This window comes from Ascaphus truei, chromosome 12 (assembly GCF_040206685.1).
Source record: "Ascaphus truei isolate aAscTru1 chromosome 12, aAscTru1.hap1, whole genome shotgun sequence".
Classification (NCBI taxonomy): Eukaryota; Metazoa; Chordata; class Amphibia; order Anura; family Ascaphidae; genus Ascaphus; species Ascaphus truei.
The window spans coordinates 28,115,345-28,136,732 of NC_134494.1; the positions used below are offsets into that span (position 1 = coordinate 28,115,345).

General features: G+C 40.0%; 1 protein-coding gene across 17 annotated transcripts in view; it reads left to right on the forward strand.

Annotated features, from left to right (window-relative positions):
• Window positions 1–21,388, forward strand: part of MICAL2 (microtubule associated monooxygenase, calponin and LIM domain containing 2) — a 238,216-nt gene that overhangs the window by 147,837 nt on the left and 68,991 nt on the right. For 10 of the 17 annotated variants that reach the window (XM_075567121.1, XM_075567123.1, XM_075567120.1 and 7 more), the window contains 6 exons: window positions 696–767; window positions 6,268–6,375; window positions 6,703–6,780; window positions 7,614–7,800; window positions 9,600–9,682; window positions 12,521–12,620. In XM_075567121.1, the coding sequence (XP_075423236.1) occupies window positions 696–767; window positions 6,268–6,375; window positions 6,703–6,780; window positions 7,614–7,800; window positions 9,600–9,682; window positions 12,521–12,620 (628 nt within the window). Of the gene's footprint in view, window positions 1–695; window positions 769–6,267; window positions 6,376–6,702; window positions 6,781–7,613; window positions 7,801–9,599; window positions 9,683–12,520; window positions 12,621–16,667; window positions 16,726–19,503; window positions 19,733–21,388 lie in introns of those variants that run through there. The other 7 variants (XM_075567129.1, XM_075567131.1, XM_075567134.1 and 4 more) reach the window with 6 other exon arrangements.

Genomic DNA, 21,388 nt, shown 5'->3' on the forward strand with positions numbered 1-21,388 from the left:
AGAGAGAATTTTGAGGTTGTCTTTGTTTTCTCAACAGTGGGAGTATAATACAGGGCTTTACCCGTCCCCCCTCCCTTAACCTATGTCCCCTTCCCAAATTATACATCCTCCTCATTCCAATTGTTCCAGGCTTTTCCCCTCCGAGAGCTCCCAAAGCTGCTTGCGGGTCACTTTGATCCTTCTGGGTCTTGGTGAACTGTGGAAGACCTGGAAATATACTCCCAACTTGCTTTTTCTCCACTATCCTAATTTTACTGGAAGAGCAACTCTGCTCAAGATGAATGTTTTTAAAAACAAAGTCTTAAGCACCGGTGTTTAAATTTGAAAACACCAGAATAATATTGGAATCAACTAGCTGCACAGATATTGCAGAAAAAATATATAATTGAAAGGTAGAACAGAAGATGCTTTAGGCGTAATTGCCTAATGTCATGAAGCCGGGCAGTCCAGTAGACAAATCCAATGGTCTTGGCACCTTGCTAAGAAGCACAAGACTGTGTCTCATGACTGTTTTCAATATCTTCTGCCTACGCAGCATCATCATCTCACAAACTCCCAATATATCATGCTTTACACATCAACTATTTACTTTCCCGTTTAGTCTACAAAGTATGTAAATGTGTCAAAATAATATCGGCCATTTCTCTTTTTGCCGTGTGCAACGTTTTTTTTTTCTTTTCTTGTTTCACTGCTAGATAATAGCATTAAATGGTACCAGCGAAAAAACTGCAGAAAAGCAAAAACTCTTTTTTCCTGACCCTGGCCAGGTATCATCTTTAAATTGTATTTTTTTTGCATGCATGTGTTTTTGATACATATTAATAATCAATGTGTTTTTTTTATTTTTTATTTTATTGCCACCCTATTTTCATATGAACGATTATACTGGCATGTGGAATTAAAAGAGATCATAATTTAGTGGTAATTTTATTTTCCTGTATTAATCCTTCCCAATCCCCATTCTAATCTGTAGCTATTCACATATATACCGAGACTGCAGCTGCTTTCTCTTGCTATATACGTTGATCTAATAGCAACTGGGATGCGTTTGCGGTGGATTTTATAGGTCTGACTTAAAAATGGATTTTCCTGCCAGCTGCAAAATTGCATCAAAAGAGGTACAACAGACACAGTAACAGCAGAGTAACTTGGAGACCGGAGAGGTTGAGAGCATTGCCAGAGATGAGGCTGCATCTTTATTTGTTTATCTATGTCCTGTGCTCTGCTTATTCATAAATTATGCATTGAAATACGTGTATAGCCAGCTTGATGGTAAAACATATGCAAACTTCTGTTTAAAAGCAAACATTGCACTTTGCCTTATCTCTGATTTTATATACTGTAGCTTCTATAAAGTGGCCAAAACAAGTTTCCTAAAAATGACTTTTCATTTATAAATGATAAAATAACTCCACTTTGCTTGCATGTACTATACACAGTTATGCTGAAAAACATGATCGAGTAAAGCGAGTAACAAATACATCCAGTTTCCCCATTGATAATACTATTTTGACTGGCCCATCATATATTAAACCTTTTTAAGATGGAAAAACATGTAAACTTTCTAGGGCGAAGTTTCTTCAAATGTAACTCCACTTTTGAACACACAATTCACTTGCAAATGGTGGGATGTATGTAATTAGCATTATAGAGGTTACCAAACAAGGTGCCTTTGCTGCTATACTGTAGGTATAGTACATTTGACTTGAGTCTACATAAACTCGCTGTGCTTCCTTTTCCTTGTTCTCATGTTTGCACAGTAATATATTCAGTTATTTAATCAGGAAATTCTTGCTTCCTGTAATATACCGTTGGGTATCCTGAATGGAAAGATGAATGTAAAGAACATGGCATTCACATTGTTTTTAAACATTATTTACCCTTCCTTGACTGTTGATGATGTGAACTTTGTGCTCACAATATGAGACCCAACGGCAGTAATTCCGGAGTGTTCAACGCCAGTCCTCAAGAGCCACCAACAGGCCAGGTATTCGAGAGATCCCTGTTTCAGCACAGGTGGCTCAATCAGTGGTTCAGTCATAATGACTGATTGAGCAACCTGTGCTGAAGCGGGGATATCGTTAAAACCTGACATGTTGGTGGCCCTTGAAGACTGGAGTTGGCACTGTGGTTCTTCTAAACACAGGAGCACAGATATGACCACATTTTCAGCTCCGACCTCTGTCTACAAGCACATTCCTAATTGAGGATATGGAGTTGGTTATCAGACCTGAATTATAAACCCTTACCTTAAAAAAAAAAAAAAAAATTCACGGGTTATCATTATTAAACAATTATTTCAGATCAATATATCTCTAAAATCAAAGGCTACTTTGTATTTTTACAGGGATGTGATTAGGTGACAAATGTACATTGAAAGACTATTTATAAAAAAATAAATGGTGTTCCGGGAGATTAGAACGGCCGCTTTAAATGGCCCCCATTAGGGCCTTACAAAAAAATATACAAATCTATAGTTGTGGCCCGAAGCAGGGCCGAGTTGGAACCCCTACTGTGGGATCATTAAGCCACTTTTTTTTTTAAGTTTAAGTCCATTTTACAATACACTGTACCTCTTGTGTTTTTATTTGTTAGTTCTCTGAGATTTATTCCATCAAGGAACGGATTACCTTTCCTGGTGGCGATCTGTACACCCTTTGCGTAGAGCCGGGAGGTCACTGAGACCTAATGATGATTATTTCCCTACAATATTACACCATTCACTGTGTGATAAGACCTTGGAGTCACTCTCGGGGTCGCGCCCAATCGTTAAACGTACCGTACCTCCTGTTTCATTTCCTGTGCATTATCTGATACTGTAGCTAAAGCCTTGCATCAGAGTCACGTTCTGTAGCATTGGTGATTTTCCCATTGCTGGTTAGTACAGCAAACACATCATATTATTCCCCTGAATTCCAGCATCCCTATTGCGCTATTCTGCCATTACTAAACAGATGTAAACTTGTATCATAAATCTGTTCTATTCTTAAAATATGGAGATTACTGTTGGATTAGGAAGGAAGGACAACAAGTAGGAAGGGGTGATTGGATCTACTGGGATTGGTAATTCAGGAAGATTTAGGGAGGCAGACACTTAAACAGCCCTTCAACAATTTGAGTCAAGACTGCCACTGTATTCAGTCTAATGCACTGATTTACTAATTTCTTAATTAAGAATATTGGGTTTATGTGCTTCCTAATTATGCCAGTGTAATTTAGATGTTGTACTGGATTACAATATAATTGATTTATAGAGGTTCATTGGGATTTCCGATAGTAAAGAAACAAAACAAATACAAATGTAGATGAATAAGGATCCACCTTCATTTTTACTGAGCCATTTGGTAGGAGGGATTCCTCCGTCATCAGAAGAAATCTATTTCTGCAGATCTGGTTCTGTTGAACTAAACATAAAAATGATGAAGACGCAATTTCAAATGTATTTTAGGGGATAAAAAGAGCCTTTGGGGCCTGTGTTTGACAGTAATCCTGAAATAATATTTGGTCTTAAAGGTGGTGCTGGGCTGGCCAGCTAAGTTAATTAGAGCATACTACATTGTAAATGTTGGATAAACACAACATTGATGAAGATCATCAGGCAGAACTTAGATTAGGTCAAATGGGATCTTGGCAGGTCCATGTGGTCCCTTTGTCTTGGCGAGAGACACCATGAATGGTTCATTTCCATAGTACTAGTTCCTCAACCATCTAAGGAGTTAAAAGGAATTGGGTATCTTCTGTGATTTGATCTACAACAAAGTAAAGCAGGGTAAAATGGCACAGAGTTCAAAAGAGCAAGAGTTCCTGTTTGTTTGGGTAACACAGCAGGTACAGTACATGTTTCCATGGGGTTGGAGGGTGGGGAGAGCTTTGATCTTTAGTTCGGTATCATCTTTCAGGGAAAAGAGAAAGGTGTTAATGGTACAGATTGGCAGCAAGCAGGGGACACGTTCTGAAAATGGGGGGGAAATAAACACCACTACATTTAATAATGTCCCATTTAGCACCTAAAATCAGGTCACACAAACATTAATGGAAATGTTCCTGTACGTAAAAGTTTTCCCGCTTCCCATTGTGATCTGTGGTGATATAAAGTCAGTAGTTACCTTTCAGTGGTCAGCACAAAAGAATACAACACTTAAAAAATAATAATAATGTTTCAACATGGATATATAAGAGCGCTCTGGGCTGCAGTATTACAGCTGTTCTATACTGGATACCATGGGTCATCTTTAGGTGGCTGGAATAATTCCATAGTTACAGTAACCATGATTCTCAGATTCCCGGAATGTTTTCTGCGGAATGCTGATCCTTTCCAAGACATACCATGATAGCACAGCCCTCATTTCTTTTTGTTCCCATGGACTCAGAGTAAATATCGCCTGAGGAAGTGATTTTAAGATGTTTTGCTTAACGGTTCAAAAGTAATTTTTAGGCACGGGCTTAAGGAAGCAATAACAATCAGAAAAAAAGGCAAGTAAGTAGAAAATATATCTTATTTGATCTTGGAGCAGTGGATATTCATGCACTGCTTCTATTTGCCACCTTCGAGAACTGGGCACAGATACCGTTGGGTACATGCCATTGAATAAATATTAAACAATATGTAGGGTTTGTACATCAAGGGTTTTCATTCAGAGTTTAAAAACAAGTGTAGGGTGTACTGCAGAGTAAAGTTGTCTGAGATATAACCTACAGCTCTTTATAATGGATTATTGAGGATAAAAGACCGGTAATAATAGGATGGGACGTATGGATTAGTTGTTATTATAGGATATGAAGTGTTGCCTACACACCCTACATCTTTGTTATGAACAGTTTTAGTGAGGGAGGATTTAATAAAGTAAGCTTTATAAATCGTGGCTGTTATTTTCACAGGAGAAGATATATAAAATTGTGTGCTACACTTCCACCCTAGTAATGCAAATAAAAACACCACTTGTGAGCACGTTCACGTCTCAGATGGGTCTGCAACCCTGCCTTTCCTGATTCTCTCAGCGTACAGTACTTCCACTTCGGCCAGGGATTCTGGGTAATGGAATTCAAATAAGCACACAGTAATGCACGCATTTATTTCTGCATGTTCTCACTTTCAGTATATGGGGGTTCACCACTGATTTCCTAGCATGCTTTATTTTTCTGCTTTCCCCTTCATTATATTTCCATACCTGTATATTTCATTCAGAGGTGGTTCTAGGCATAATAAACATGCTATGGCTTAGGGGAAAATATTCATATATTTTTTTTTGATACTGGAAGTTTTAAGAGGAGGATAAGGGTTGTAGGGTATTAATATATTCCTGTTTAGCACCCACCGTTGCATAACACTGGCACTGCATAGACATAGAGGTTTTCATAGACATAGACATAATCAGCTTGGGTGACGTGAGCAGGCTAAGCAAATGCTTCTCATTCTATGCAAACAAGTGGACCCAAATCTAATTACAATGTATTATTCATATTCTTTATCCTGCATAGTCGAGCTGTATCTACTTAACTACGATTGGTGGACATTCAACAAGGATCTCAAATTCCATTGTGTTGTATGTTCATGTACTATTGATGCATTAGGCCTGGGACATAATAGCTTCAGCCTCGCTGAGCCGCGCTGAGCAGATGCACTAACCCCCTGCATCTGTCATCAGCGCGGCTATAGTTTCCCCCTCCGCATGCGTGCTGATGCGTGCGGAGGCTCAGAAACTTTGCCGAGACAGGCAAGTTTCAAATGTGCCGCTCGGGGAAGCGATGTGAGCAGTCACGTGACCGCTCACATCCAATGGGAGCTAGGGACTAGCCCCGCCTCCCGCTCCGCCTCCTGACACGCCTCTGCTCCGCCTCCGCCCCGCCCCCAGAGCGCGCTCACTGCCTCGCCTGCAAGGACAGGAAAAAGCTCCATTTTGAGCAGGCGAGGCAGAGCAGGAGCGCGGCTCAGCGCGGCTGAACCCTCTATGTCCCAGGCCTTAGCGGGAGTGGCCAATTCCTTTCCTCAAGGGTCACCAACAGGTCAGGGTACAAGTGGCCGTCATCCTGACTCCACCTGTGCTGATGCAGGGATATCCTTAACCTGAGCTGTTGGTGGCCCTTGAGGACCGGAGCGGGCCCCTCCTGCATTACAGTATGATTAACAGTGCCTGGCCCCACATGTACTCAGACTCTGCTCCCATCATTGACTAGCACCACCTCTGATTTTTCCCATTTCACAGGCGGCCTGTAAATCAATCCGTTTCTTGCCTTCACTTGCTGTCTTCTTCTTTTCTTGCTGGGTAGATGACTGTAGGAAAGGTTTCCAGTGGGATAGGTGCTGTGGCAGAAGTTATTGTCAATCTTTATATTAATGATCACAGACCTAAACCAAAGTCTGTGTCTCCGGAGCTGGTAAGAAGTCCTCATTTAAAAAAAATATATATATATTTTTTAAAATATACGTTGACCTATTACTTACTAAATGCTATATTGTGCAAAAACAGGTAATCACATATTTCTTTCTTACTGGAGACCTAGTAATTACCATAAAATTAAATTAAGATACTGCGTTGATTTAATTCTATAGTGGTGTAATAATTAACACATACCTGTACATACAGTATAAAAATGATGCAATTATGGTGCAAAACTCATCAAATGCTTTGAGTAAATGTTCCCTATGTCTTTTTAGTTAGTAGGGGATTTATTATAACAGACTTTACTTTGTGTTAAATTCAGCAGTCTTTGGATGAAACTGCAGCTTCTCTCTTTGTGGAACCTTCTTCCCCCTGCTCTTCTATTTCTCCTCTTCAGAAGGTACTGACCTGAACACACACAGCTCACGATTTGCGTGAACATTTCACTAGTGTCCCACACTGCATTTACCTGAAAGGAGCAAATGCTTAAAATATGGACCACAAAAATCATAGCTGTGTATCCTTGCACGTGCACATGGTCAGTTAATCATTAGCTGGCGCATATTGGGAATTTGGATTTGATGTCTGTGTATATATATGATTGCAGCGTTATCACGCTTCTGCCTTCCTCCAAGCCTGCTTAAGTCAAGGGTTCTCAACTCCAATCCTCAAGACCCCCCCAATAGATTAGGTTCCCCCTCCAACAGGGTAGGTTTTTAGGATATCCCTGCTTCAGCACAGGTGGCTCAGTCTTTGACAGAGCCTCTGATTGAGCCATCTCTGCTGAAGCAGAGATATCCTTAAACCCTGACCTGTTGGAGGGTCTTAAGGACTGGAGTTGAGAACCCCATGGGTTAAGTTGTTTTCTAAGCTACATCAACTTGTTGTTTTTATACAACTGGTTTTCTCTCTTTCTCTTTTACTGACACTTTTTTAAATGGTCCACCATGAGAGTTGTTTAATAACATAGTACATTGGCTTTTTAGACTTCTTTCTAATATGTACATGGAGAACTGTCCTGTTACATAGTAGATGAGGTTGAGAAAAGACGTACAGTATGTCCATCAAGTTCAACCTATGCTAAATTGAATCTGTTACATCAACGTATCACATAACCTGCATAGGAATATAGTTGTATTTAGGTCGAATCCATCCAATACAACTCTCCACTTTTAAATGCAAATCCCTTACAGAAAATAAGTAATGTCTCATTTTTTTTTGGTTTGTTTACAGGGTTCTTTCCGAAAAGAATTTCCTCCAAATATTGGCGGCAGTGACATCTGTTATTTCTGCAAGAGACGGGTGTATGTTGTGGAGCGACTGAGTGCTGAGGGACACTTCTTCCATAGGGAATGCTTCAAATGTGCCTACTGTTCTACAACTCTCCGCCTGGGGAATTATGTCTTCAATATGGCCGAAGGTATTGTATGATCAGTTCACGGCAGTTACGGCAGTGTTCCATTTGGAACAGATCTTGCAGCACTAGTTGCATTTACAAAACCCAGCCTAAGTAATACGTAGGAAGCCCTACAATCATAGTAATGGATTAGAGGTAAAGGTTTCTAGCACTTTTATCCTGCAACCATATAGAACTCAAGTCCGACCCCTCCTTTGATCAGGCAGTTAAGAGGTCCAAAGGGAAGAAGTGCTTCCCAACTCACTAAATGCGGACTCGCCGTCTTGACACTTGGGAGCCCAGAACATGTTGGCGAGGATTCCAAGACTGAACAAGTCTGTGTATTACAAATATTGTAAATTGACTCTAGACACAGAGGTGTACGGCGTCTTATGGCAAAAGCACCACTTCGTAAATATGTCCCTTTATCTGATGCTCAACACTACCAATCAGTCAAATTACGTTGGAGAGGAATTCAAGGGGTAACGATATACAATAAATATGAAGAGCAAATAACGTACTGTGGCTGGGACAAAGAGTAGCATAAGACAGAGGAGCGCATGCACAGAAAATATGGAAGATGAAAGTACCCCCAGCGATACTGTCATAGTGTGACTGTACTTTCTGAAGCACTGTGAACCAAAATAATGATTTCTGGGAGCAACCACCATATATGCTGTTGTGTAGTGCCTTGTTCTAGTAAAGCTGCGTGTTATGCTCATACAAACCCAGGGTTAGCTGCATAATCGCAACAAATCAATGTGCAAAATGATGATAATAATAATAGCATGTTCTTGTATAGCGCTGCTAGTTTTCATAGCACTTTACAGAGACATTTTTGCAGGCACAAGACCCTGCCCCGTGGAGCTTACAATCTATGTTTTGGTGCTTGAGGCACAGGGAGATAAAGTGACTTGCCCAAGGTCACTTGGAGCTGACACCAGGAATTGAACCAGGTTCCCCTGCTTCAAACTCAGTGCCAGAGTCAGTGTCTTTACTCACTGAGCCCTCCTTCTCCCTAATGATCATTAAAATAGGAACTAGCATTAGTTTTGACACGTTTTGTAAATCGCATTCTCAAGGTTTTGCAAAAGCCTAGTCATCAAAATGATCCCCATTTTTTTTCTTTTTATCCAGTAATAAAATAAAACCATTTGAAACCTGGGACAGTGGATAAACGATTTATAACTCCTATGCAACGAAAGCTTGTGTATCCTATTCATTTCTCTAAATAAATCAAATAATCCTTTTGTGGTACATGGCTGCATTTTTGAGGATACTGTAGGTTGGATTAACCTTTTCATAGCTCAGCAATTTGTATCATCCTGGATACATTATGGATACCTTCATATTATTAAGTCCTTGGGGATACTATGGATTTTGGGCCAGATTAACCCGTTCAGTATGGAAGTGACCCGCAAAGGCTTGCAGTGCAATTGGTTGCTGCCCTCTTCAGCAACCAAGTGAATGGACTACACTGCTACAGCATAGCGCAATTTAGTAGACCTCTCCCTTATTGAAACTTTGATAGGTCCCTATTCAATCTGCTACGACGCTTTTCCGTTTCATGGGGAAGACGTTTTCATAGCATATTAAGTATGAACCATTGGAACATGTGCAAATGATGACCAGAAATATTGCCAATAATATTAATCCCTACGCTGTTGAGGGGCCAGCAACACGATGTACTTAAGGCACACTTTAAAAAAAGCAAACGTATTAATATGATCGGAAAAGGGTTCAGAGTTCAGCCAACTATACCTGGAATGCATGTGCTAAGTGAAATTGTAAACTGAACCCTCTGTATTTATTTATTTTTACAGGTAAATTTTACTGCCAACCCCATTTTATGTACTCTTTCTCAAATAACAAACAAAGGAAACGAAGAACTGATTCCAAGATCCAGGTGAGACAAAAATGATGTATCTGCCGTTAACAGCATGCAATTGTAGCCCACTAACATGTTATTGTTATAAATGAGTATTTTACTGCTGCAACCAGGTAAGTTATGGTGAGTAAAAAAAAAAAGAGGCAAAAACCCTCCAGTGTGCACCATACAGCAAATAAAAGTACCCCGTGAGCACATTCTCATGTCTCAGATGGGTCCACAAACCTACCTTTTCCCTATACTATCTCGGCATACAATTCCAGGGAATTCTGGGTAATGGTATGCAAATGAGCACTCCTGTAACTGGTATTTTGTATATATTTTAGTACTTAAGTTTATTTGTAGTCACAGGGCTGTGATTTAACCCTTTTTGCTGCCAAAGTGGCCAGCAAAATATGACAGAGCAACGGGTTAAATAAAACATTATAGGTTGTTGAATAAAACTTTGCAAAGATTTGCCTAGAAACTGGCAATCCTTTTTGCTTTTAATAGCAAACAACTTTTCCAACCAACTGTTGCTGTTTATAACCCAGTGCATTCCTCCCTGTGGGATATTCAACTTCATGATTAGAGCCTTTGTCTTTTATTTCCTATACTCCCGACACACAAGGCAGAGATTTTCTATTTTGGTTCCGTTGCTTTCTTCCAGAAATGAATATTTATTCAGCTCTTTTATTATTGGACTTGATTCTGCGCTGACCACGCGTTTCACTTCATGATATCGGGTTATGTGAGGGATTTAACAAGGAGATTGGAGTGAAGTAAAATAAGAACTTGTTGACCATGGATTAGGGCAGGAGTGGCTCAACTACAGTCCTCAAGCCTCCCCCTCCTCTCCCCCAAACAGGTCAGGTTTTCGGGATATCCCTGCTTCAGCATAGGTGGCTCAATCAGTGGATCAGTCGAAGAATGAGCCCCCTGTGCTGAAGCTGGGATATCCTTAAACCTGACCTTTTGACGGGGGTATGGGGGGGATCTTGAGGACTGGAGTTGAGAACCTCTAGATTAGGGCTTGGAGATTTGGGGGTTCATAGTGACAGAGGAGGGGAGGAGGTGGTTTGAACAGTCCAGGATAGAAAGTATGAGAGGAGAGCGCACCAGACCTAAAATGAACACAGGTGGAGAAGGAAAGTCGTGACCCAAAGGACTTGCTGTCACTTGCTCTATAATGTACAATATATATGAAGAACGGTTATTCACAATAAAAGATACATACTGTATATTACAGCTTGAAATGCATCTTCAGTCCCCTTTGTAAAGGGTGTATTTTTTTGTATGTACAGTATATATGTGTGTTTGTGCGTGCTGATTCACAGCAGGTAGGTAGGGCAGATCAGGTGGGCCAAGAGTTGCTTATCTGGCATTAATTAATGTCTTTATTTCTGTGTCCTTTTTTTATTGATGTCTTACTCATTCACATCACTGTTTTTCCATGATAATATCATTCTCTACATCCAGAGGCAAGCAAATCTCACTATCAAAGACAGATAAACTGATGCAAAATGAGTGCCACCAGATTAATAATAAAAAATAAAGTCCCAACACTTCCAATTGGACTTTATCATTTGATTGTGTGCTAATTGTTTGCAATTCACATTGCTCAAGGTTTTTTGGCTGAAAAACTAGATCTATAAATTATTTTGGGGAAGGGCGGACAGGACAATAAAAGAAAACAAGCGCAGACGCAAATGGTGAATTAAGTTCAAATCAATTAATATATATTAAAAGGTATGATATCTGCGTACATCAGTGAAGATAAAAGTAGGCACATCGTGCACTTAGGTTAACATGTTACCCGGCACCACCAGACGCACAGGAACCGTAGAACTGCAGCAACCGCCGTGTCACCAAGATGGGTGAGGTAACGCTGATCGTCCGTCGTTTTTAGGCCGTCACTGGCTGGCTTAGTCTGGCTCTACGAAGTCTGCAAGAACGTCTTCTGCACCGTGCCCGCTGGAACCGCCGTCAGGCTCGTCTCTCCGGAAAGTCCACGTAGTTTTGCGGCCGATTCGCGACTTGCCGTAAGGCAATCCTTGCCGCAAAGTGGATTGGTGACGTCACAAGGAAAGTTCGGAGCAAGTCTCTCTACACCTCAGCCAGGGTATATGGCAGGATAACCCTGATGAAGTAGCTTATGCTATGAAACGTGCGTTGGATATATTTAGTATCTAGCCCCTACGGTTATATCTCTGCCATATACCCTGGCTGAGGTGTAGCGAGACTTGCTCCGAACTTTCTTGTGACGTCACCAATCCACTTTGCGGCAAGGATTGCCTTGCGGCAAGTCGTGAATCAGCCTCAAAACTACGTGGACTTTCCGGAGAGACGAGCCTGACGGCGGTTCCAGCGGGCACGGTGCAAAGACGTTCTTGCAGACTTCGTAGAGCCAGACTAAGCCAGCCAGTGACGGCCTAAATCGACGGACGATCAGCGTTACCTCACCCATCTTGGTGACACGGCGGTTGCTGCAGTTCTACGGTTCCTGTGCGTCTGGTGGTGCCGGGTAACATGTTAACCTAAGTGCTCGATGTGCCTACTTTTGTCTTCACTGATGTACGCAGATATCATACCTTTTAATATATATTAATTGATTTGAACTTCACCATTTGCGTCTGCGCTTGTTTTCTTTTGTTTCAGTTCTAGGAGTGATTTCTCACTCCTATATCCACAGTTGCAGACCTTATACCTTCCAAGGTTGTGTTATATTTCTATCACTTGGGTGTATATGGGTTATATTCCCTTATTGCAACAGAGGGTTTCTTTGCGCACTTAAAATCTTGTTTTTTCGGACAGGACAATGCCTCTTACTGCTCACCTGCTCTATTCAAAAGCCCACGACACGTATTTCTTTTCCAGGAGGAAGATAAAATGTGGAAGAATGAAGAACCGCAGCTTGTTGGCATCACCACGGATAGTCCTGATAGTGCTTCAAGCAGTTCAGAGGAAAGCTCCCCAGGTATCATGACTTCCTTGTTTAGGAAAACTGTAAGCTGGCCTCTTATGGTGACAAGGGAGCTGCTTGACATGCCAAGACGCCTATCTAACTGGATGCATGGGTTTCTGCAAGGTGCCAATCTCCATATGAGGGACAATGAACACAACTATGTCTACATGTATGAACTCTTAAGTGTGGGTGTGCCATTCCTGTATGTGCTTTTAGAGGTGCACACAGTCATGTACCAAGAAGCAGGGCATCCCTTGAATATGTAGTTGAGCAACTGCAGAACACGTGCTGGTCCAAAGATATCTGAACTGTCCTCATTAGATGTGCCTTTTCCATAATTAATCCTTCACAGCCAGAAGGGATACCAGTGCAGTACACTGTGTAATTGCTATGCGCCAGCAAAGATTTACATCATGCAATGGCATAGTCTTTACAATGAATGTGTTGATGCTCTACTGAAGATTATAAGACACTATGTTGGATGCTAATTGAAGGAAATACTTTAGATTTGCACTTTTTCATATGCAACAAGCCAACGTTTCTGGTTTACAATTTTTACATTTTGTAGTAGAGCAGGGGTTCCCAAGTCCAGTCCTCAAGCACCACTAACAGTGCAGGATTTAAGGCCCTCCTCTCATTAGCACAGATGGGCCAATCTTTTTGGCTGTACCACCTGTGCTCAAGCAGGGTCATCTTTAACCTGCACTGTTAGTGGTCCTTGGGGGCTGGGGCTGGTAAACTCTGCAATAGAGGCTCTAAGAAGCTTTTGGGGGTTTTGATGTTGATTGTGATATGACAGATGTATCTGGCACCCCCTTTCCCCCCCCCCCCCCTCGTGCTCTAATCGTTGCTATTTAAAAGCAGGTTTCATCCCTTGCACAGACCTGCACTGAAATGCCAGCAACCTCAACTGTACTGTATTTGGCACGTTTTCATGTCTCCTGTTCCATATTTTTCCTTCACTGCAGTAACCTAATTTAAGGCAACAGTCCCCACTGTTCAACTTTCAAACGCACATTTGTATTATGATGTTGCAGACCAGAAAGCCCTAATTGTGTTTGTCGGTTTTAATGCTTCTTCCCAGAATTACTTGCAAACGATTGGTTTGCAAACAGAGATGTTTTTTTTAAAGAACTTCCGACTTCAGTAAAATTGTCACTATACTTTATCTTGCAAAGCAAAGGATGATATTGATCTGAAACTGGTGACATTGGCGACAATGAGGACATTCCCACATTTTTGTCAAATTGTTGTTGTTTGAAAGTTACGTTAAAAATACCACGGTCACATGACATTACATTGGTCATGTGACCGTGCTAACTTTTTTGGGGGGGTCATTTTTTGCCGCAAAAAAAAACCCCCAGTTAATTTTGCTGTGTTCAAAAACATTTGTGTAAAATTTGCACATCTCTAGTTGTAAACCCCCCATTGGCCCCCCAAAAGCTAAATAAAGAGGGTGGCCCTAGTGATCACCATGGACGTAGCAACACAAAAATCAACCAATCATTAGTCCAGAAGCAGCCACCATGTTGTTGTCTGCGCTGGTGAAAATCCAACATGGAATCAAAACATTGGACAGTAGAATGGGGGCAGCACCACTGTAGAATACTTTGTGCTTGGATTTTGGTGGACTGCCCAATAGTTCCATTTTGGACCAGAATTAAAATAATACCAAAGATGTCATTTAGTTGACATACATGGAGAACTGAATACTTTCAGTGGGATTACCTTTGTTGGGAGTTCCTTATCAAAGTCCCTTTAATGCCAAACTGGTGCTGCAGGAAATCAAGCACATTTCTTCTTAAATTAATTAATTGTTCTATACAATCCCCATTTTTCTTTTCCCCCAACATTGAAGGGACCTGTGCTTTAAATTGACCTTGGCAGAGAGGAATTTGATGGAGCTATGACATGAAAGCGGCTTAGCACTGTGATTGCCGATCTCTCATTTTTTCATAGGCCCTTTACAAAACGTATACATGTGTTATCCTTACATTTCATTGCATTTTCATATGGTGCCAAATTCTTGTCAATTATATTTCAATTACGTTGAATGCACGGTGGTCCTTCAATGGATGACATGTGGTCAGGGATTAATACAGTTACAGAAAAAGTCCACGCGATCACGTTGCACGTAAAATGAAAGTTTGGGTAACTTTTAATTCTTAAGGCGAGTTACATTTGTTGATTGATTGTTCGTTCCAGTTTAGTATAGAATGGTATACAAATAACAGCAAGAACTGTCAACGAACTGTTAACGACAAATAATATATTTTTTAAACTTACTGTTCTACGCAATGCTCATTTAAAAGATAAAGAAATGAGTCATTTAAATTGTAACGTCAATACACCTACAAATGGAAATACATGTGTAATGAATAGAATAGATTTTTTTTTTTATCCTTGTATTTCATGGGGACTTGTGTAGGTCATTGGTACACGTATTCTCCTTACGTTCCAAACATTTCTTATTGCCACAATTTTCAATAACGTCGTATAGATGAAGAACCCCTATATTGCAGAACACTGACAATATTAATGGCTTAATGGAAGTTGTACGCACTCTTTATGGAAGGCCACTGTAACATTTCAAACCCATTACATGGTCAAAATACATCTACAGTATAGAACAGGGGTAGCCAACTCCTATCCTGAAAAGCCACCAGCAGGTCAGCTTTTCAGGATATTCCTGCTTCAGGACATTTGGCTCAGTCTTTGACTGAACCACTGATTGAGCCACCTGTGCTGAAGCAGCGGTAGCCTGAAAACCTGACCTGTTTGGTAGCTCTTGAAGACTGGAGTTGGCTACCCCTGGTATAGAACAAGGAGTCCGATATTGACAACAAAATGTCAAATAGTGACCGCCCTTTTTGGTAAAGAAAAAAATGGAATTTCATTATAGATAACATATTTTGAAGACCGATGCATCCCAAGAATGACCACTGTTGCATTCTCTTGTGCTAATGACTACTTAACACCGTGATGAGCTCCATTTCAATTGGTAGCTTTTTAAATCCGCACCACTTTCTCCGCCAATAGCGGTCCCTATAAAACCAAACTTCGAAACATTTCATTTTTTATTACGCACTGAATACTTGTGCTAATTACTGCCTGAACCATTCACACATACGTGATGCTATACAAGTACTTCCTTTCTTTTACATGGTATATTTGTTATGCTACTTTTGATTTATTATCTGTTGGCGAAGGTTTGTTTGTGTTACCTTTTTAAACTTGTTTAACGCGCTTGACATTTTTTTGTTATAATGCTCAAAATTGTTTAACTTTTTCATTGTGTTTTATATTTTGCCAAATTTAGAGTGGAGGTTTCTTAATATTTTTCTCCTGGTTTTTGCACTGGGGCAAAATAACTGTCTGATTTACCAGTGAAAATGGCTCCAATGGGAAAAAAAAATGCTAGTGCAAATCAGGAATATTTTGCACTGCAGCAAAACTGGAGCTAAATATTCTGAACCTTTTTTTTGAGATATTGCAGGGTACTTTTGGAACGTCAAGTACTTAGCAAGAAGCATTTTGATGGTAATTGATTGTGTGTAATTGTCCGAGATCGTTAACTTGTACGTGTGGGTACTGTATATTTCAGGGGAAATGAAACTTCTTCCTAAGAAATCCAAATGTACCAAATTCAAAGCTATTTGATGTAGCGATTTACATGCCCCAAACTTGCACACACAATTGAATGTTCCTGGCATGTAGCTCGTCCTAATCATTCATTTCTGAAAGTCTTTACTGTACATTGAAAGACTGTTTTTTTCCAAACTGCCCAGTTATGCTGGATGTGCTAATTTCCATACATTTCATGTGTTTGATCATTTCAAGAAAAAGGCAATAAGGGTCGTGTTTGTTTGAAATTCAACTTGATTGGGGGGGAAAGACATTTCTTATTTCGAGCAATCTCTTTCTGTTTGTTTTTAACCTCTCTGGATCATTTCTAATCTCTCATTTTCCAGCATTCCTTTTAGTTGTTGTTCATCATCTGAACTAAGACTTCAGTTTCTCAACATCCTTTTTTTTCTGTCTTTTCCATGTTGCTTTTAGTTCCTTTCAACATTCCAGTGCTACACCCACTTGTTGGCTGAAGCATTGCTACTGTAAGGTGATTTCTTCTGCGTGCCAATTTTCAGCATTTTGTAACTAATACTCCCTAATATTGTGTAACCCCTTCAAAGCTGGAGGGCCCTTGCAATGCATCCCTAACAGTGGTTTGTGTTTTCACCGTTTTGGAGCAATTTGTCTGTGTCTGGTGTGTAATCCGCTAAATCTCTCGCTTTATATAAAAGCAGTGACTTACTTTAGGAGTTATGCATTTTTAGTGGATAATCCATTTCTGGCAGGGAGTTGCCGTATTGCTACTAATGTTACTTTTTGCTACTAATGTTACTTTGTGGCATCTCCAAAGCTCATAACAACCCAAACGTTGATACATCGTGGCAAACGTTTTCTGGAAGGAGTTTAAGTAGTAGATGTGTTGGAGAGATTAATGAACGAGCACTATTTTAGTTAAGCATCACATCCTGTTCAGAACATAACATGCTGTAGTGTATTTTCTCTGTGTTACCTTAGACACAGCAATTTACAGCAAGCAAAACAACATGTTAGGGAGAAAAACAGCCTTTGGATGAAAGGTTTTGCGTAAGCAGTGCGAGAAACTGGTTCATAATAGGGTAGCGTATAATTTCTTATGGGAACTGACTGGAAAAGAGCAGGAACAGTGTGTCGATGAGGAATACACCACCTTTAACCAGCATGGCTTTGCCATGATACAGTGTTGGTCAGATTATCATTGCATTGTGCATGAGTGTGAAGAATGGATTGTATGTACAGTAAAGCACACCCAATTAATAGTGTTTTTGGAGAGATTTCATTAACTAATCCTTTTTTTAAACATTTACTCAAAATAACTCTTGGATGTGGCTCACAGGTACATGATATAACTTTTTACAAACCCAACAGAATGAGAAATAAAGTTTTGCATGTATTTTGGATCCCAGATATGGGTAGATTTCTCACCTAGAAAAGAAGGAATACCTTAAGAATGTGTTTGGTGTCATTGACGTTTGAGAGTCCAACTGGAAGGATAGCAATTGACATTAATTAAATACCTGGTCAAGAATTAGTCATGGCAGTTTCTTTTTCACACAAAATTGCAAATTGTTGGCTGGTATAATGATTGAATAAATGATGTTGAACACCTTTGCTGACAGAGACAATCTCTAGCAGCTAGTGGCTTTAAAATGATCTCGGTTCAAGACCAGGGACTCCAGTTTGGAGCTACTGGCCTCCAAATGGCGTCAGCCTAGATTGGACAAAGATGGCCACTGACACTTGGCTCCCAGCTAGCCAGTTACAAATGATCACCTAAGAAGTCACCCGTAGTGATTTACACTCTGACAGGAAGTTGCCCGGCAGCCATCTTGGGAGAGAGCATAAAAGTTTTTTTTGTTTGTTTGTTTGTTTGTTTTACAGTTCTCCTAAACCAGACAGTATTGCCACTGTACATGAGTTTTCAAGACTCACAAGTCTGTTTTTAGGTGTAGTCCATTACTGTATAACTACAAACCTTCAAAGATACTATATCGTGTTGGTTTATTTATTCCTTCACTGCTTGGGGACATGCAGTCCATTATTTTATTTTTTTAAATCTATCCCAGCCACCAATATTCTGTTTTTGTTGTTGTTGATGAATCCCTGTTTAGCCGTAGTCTTCTTAACCTTTGCCAGTTTGTTTTATTTCTTTAAAGAAGGATTAGATGGACAACATGAATAGCATGTATTAGTGCAGGAATCAAAGAACTGTGTGTGGCGGAAGCAAATACACAATATAAAAAAGCTAACAATGAGTTTAGTTAGCTGGAATATCAATGACATCACATAACGACAAGTAGGACAGGGCACACCCAATATGTAAACCAAAAGGTGTATTAGCTAACCTTAAACCTAGCTTCTTGGCAAATAATAAGCATGGATTACTGTAACTCATGCATTACTGGATGAACCCAAGTATACATTACAAAGTAATGCATTGCAGGCCCCTCCAGCTCCAAAAGGAATGATAAATATTTATTTTAATTAACTTTGATTACACGTCTCTCCAATTAGTTGTCATGTGAGAACAGTCATTAAAATACATTTACAGCTATTTCATATGAAGAGATTCCCATTTCTCGCCAGATTTGAAACTTAAATCTGATACTTAAGCATATTAAAAAATAAATATATACGGTATACTGTATGTTTTTGTTCCCCCATAAAGTTTATGCTTAAGAGTTTTGTCATCATTTTAATGAGTGGGGGGTCTATGAACTGTTGATAGCTCTTTTAAGCCTGCCCATGGTGTAATATTAAACCAAGAACAAAAGCTTTCATTTAGTATTTTCTAGAGACCTAAAATTAGAGCTAAAAGTTACTACTTCTCCAGAGTACAGTTTCACTAGCCCGATCAGCCTGGGCAGGAACTGGATTTAATGCAGGTTGCAAAACAAAGATTCATATCGTCTGAGATACTTACAGTATATGCAACAATACGTGTAATCGTCCTGTTGACTCCTCCAAAGTTTAACACGACCTAGCAAATCATACATCATTATCCTTTAACAATCCTAATCTTCAATTAGGAGATTTAAAAAAAAAAAAAACTATGATCTTGACGTAATTAGAAGATTTAAAACCCCACTTTTCACATATCGTTAGTGTGCATGGCTATGCATCGTATGCCCGTTAATCTCTCTCTTGCTCGAAGCTTGTCTCTGATATGTTGCGTTTGTTACTAAAGTCTGCATGTTTCATAACCGTTTCCACTGTTGGAAAGGTCTTCTCATTTCAATCCATTTGCCCATACTACATGTCTTTGTTGTTGTTTTTTCTTCTGTTGCAGAATCTGCCCATATGGACTATTTTTTCTCTCTCTCTCTCCTCTCTCTGTTGTTCTGGGGGAGGTTGACGCTTAGAATCTTAATTCACGTATTTTACCAAATGAAGTGAATATTTTTTATTTTTATCCTGTATTTCAACTTGATGTCATGTCTCATGCACATAGTGAAATGTGTTCAACTCGATGACATTTGATCTGTTAAACAAGAATAAATGTAGTAGTTTGTAATGTTTTGGTTTCCTCTCTTCCTTTTATCAGTTTGTTTTATTTGTTTGAAGTCCCGGAATTGAGACTCTCCGGTTATCTGTGTGTCTGTCTGTTGTTAGACTGTAACAGATGTTACCTGCTACTTTGTGAGAGAGAATGTCATGTTCTGCTGACCGTGAGTAAACGGGTACGTGAATATAGCAAACCTTTCCAGTGCCTGGATGTTAAGCAGATGTGTTGTGAAGAGGACACGATACATATCAAGAAAGACCACTTTTTAGTTGCAAGGATCAAAACAGAATTGTTGCTGGTTCCACGCTCTGTACCGTCCACACTGCGAGGTTTAAGTGGGGTTTTATTTGTTGTTGTTGTTTGCATTACTGAATGTCTCTTAAAGATCCTGAGCTACTATCGATGAAGATTTGATTTGGAAGACGCGGCTAAATAAAGAAAAAGTGAGCTATGAGTATCCTTCTAGCTCTTAAACAGCCTTATCTCAAGATTGATACACACTTACAATGGATCATGGGATGATATCAATTTTCTCAACATCAACACATTTAGAGCATTTGAGTGCAATTTTTTTTATTTTTTTATATATAAACTTCTTTTCTCTTGTCCATTACTTGAACAAAGTTCAGTTCAATGAGTAAACCTGTAGGTAACTTTCATGGTCATTCATCTAAAACCATCCTACGCGAAAGGGTTTTTGATAAGTCCTCCTAAAGTTCAAAGACCTCGACCTCACTTTCTTTTCAACTACTACCATGTGTCGCATTGTACACACGTAGGACATTCGCTGGTTTTTGCAGACACTTTGCACTGTGCTAACAAGGGTTACAAAGGTCTGTTTCCAGAAGAACACCGTTGTAGCTTTTGCCCAAAGACGATCCAAAGTATTATGGTCATCTGTAGTCCTTCATGAGTTACAGCATGTAGTCATACTTGGGGAGAAATAACAGGGCCAACTCCAGTCCTCAAGGGATCACCAACAAGTGAAGTTTTCAGGATATCTGAACCACCTGTGCTGAAGCAGAGCTATTCTGAAAACCTGAACTGTTGGTGGCTCTTGAAGACTTGAGTTGGCCATCCCTGGTTTAGGGCATACCTCGCCTCCCTTTCCAACTTTTGAAATGCCCGGTTTTAATTAAGTTCATGAAACATACAGATGTAGCAGACGTTTTTGCCCCCAGTGCCACAATGCAATGCGTTAACCCTACCGCATTATTGATCGCAAGGAATACCGCCAAAACCATCATATCTTTAACTCGCGCAATATTTTCTGCATTATTTCTAGGGTTATGAAACAGGATGCAAAGAAGTCCAGAGCAACATCCAATTTGACAAAAATACACAGGGAAATACCTATATATATCCCTTGAAAAATGGTCATTTAGTTAACCCTTTGGCCAAAGCGTATAAGCCTGCGAGCCACTTTCAAGGCATAACCATAATATTGCAGGTCCTAACACTGATTAAAATCGTTATTTACCTCTATAATTAGAGGAAGGATGGTCCTGGCATTGAACCTGTCGCAACCAGCTGCATGCAAAGAAAACCTGCTTACTTGGACAGTGGGGAGAGGCGAGCTTTAAACCCTGGGTGGGAGGAGCCACTAACCTCCAAAACAGCTGAGACCAGCTGGACAAAGTAAACAAACACACAGATACCCAGCAAGCGC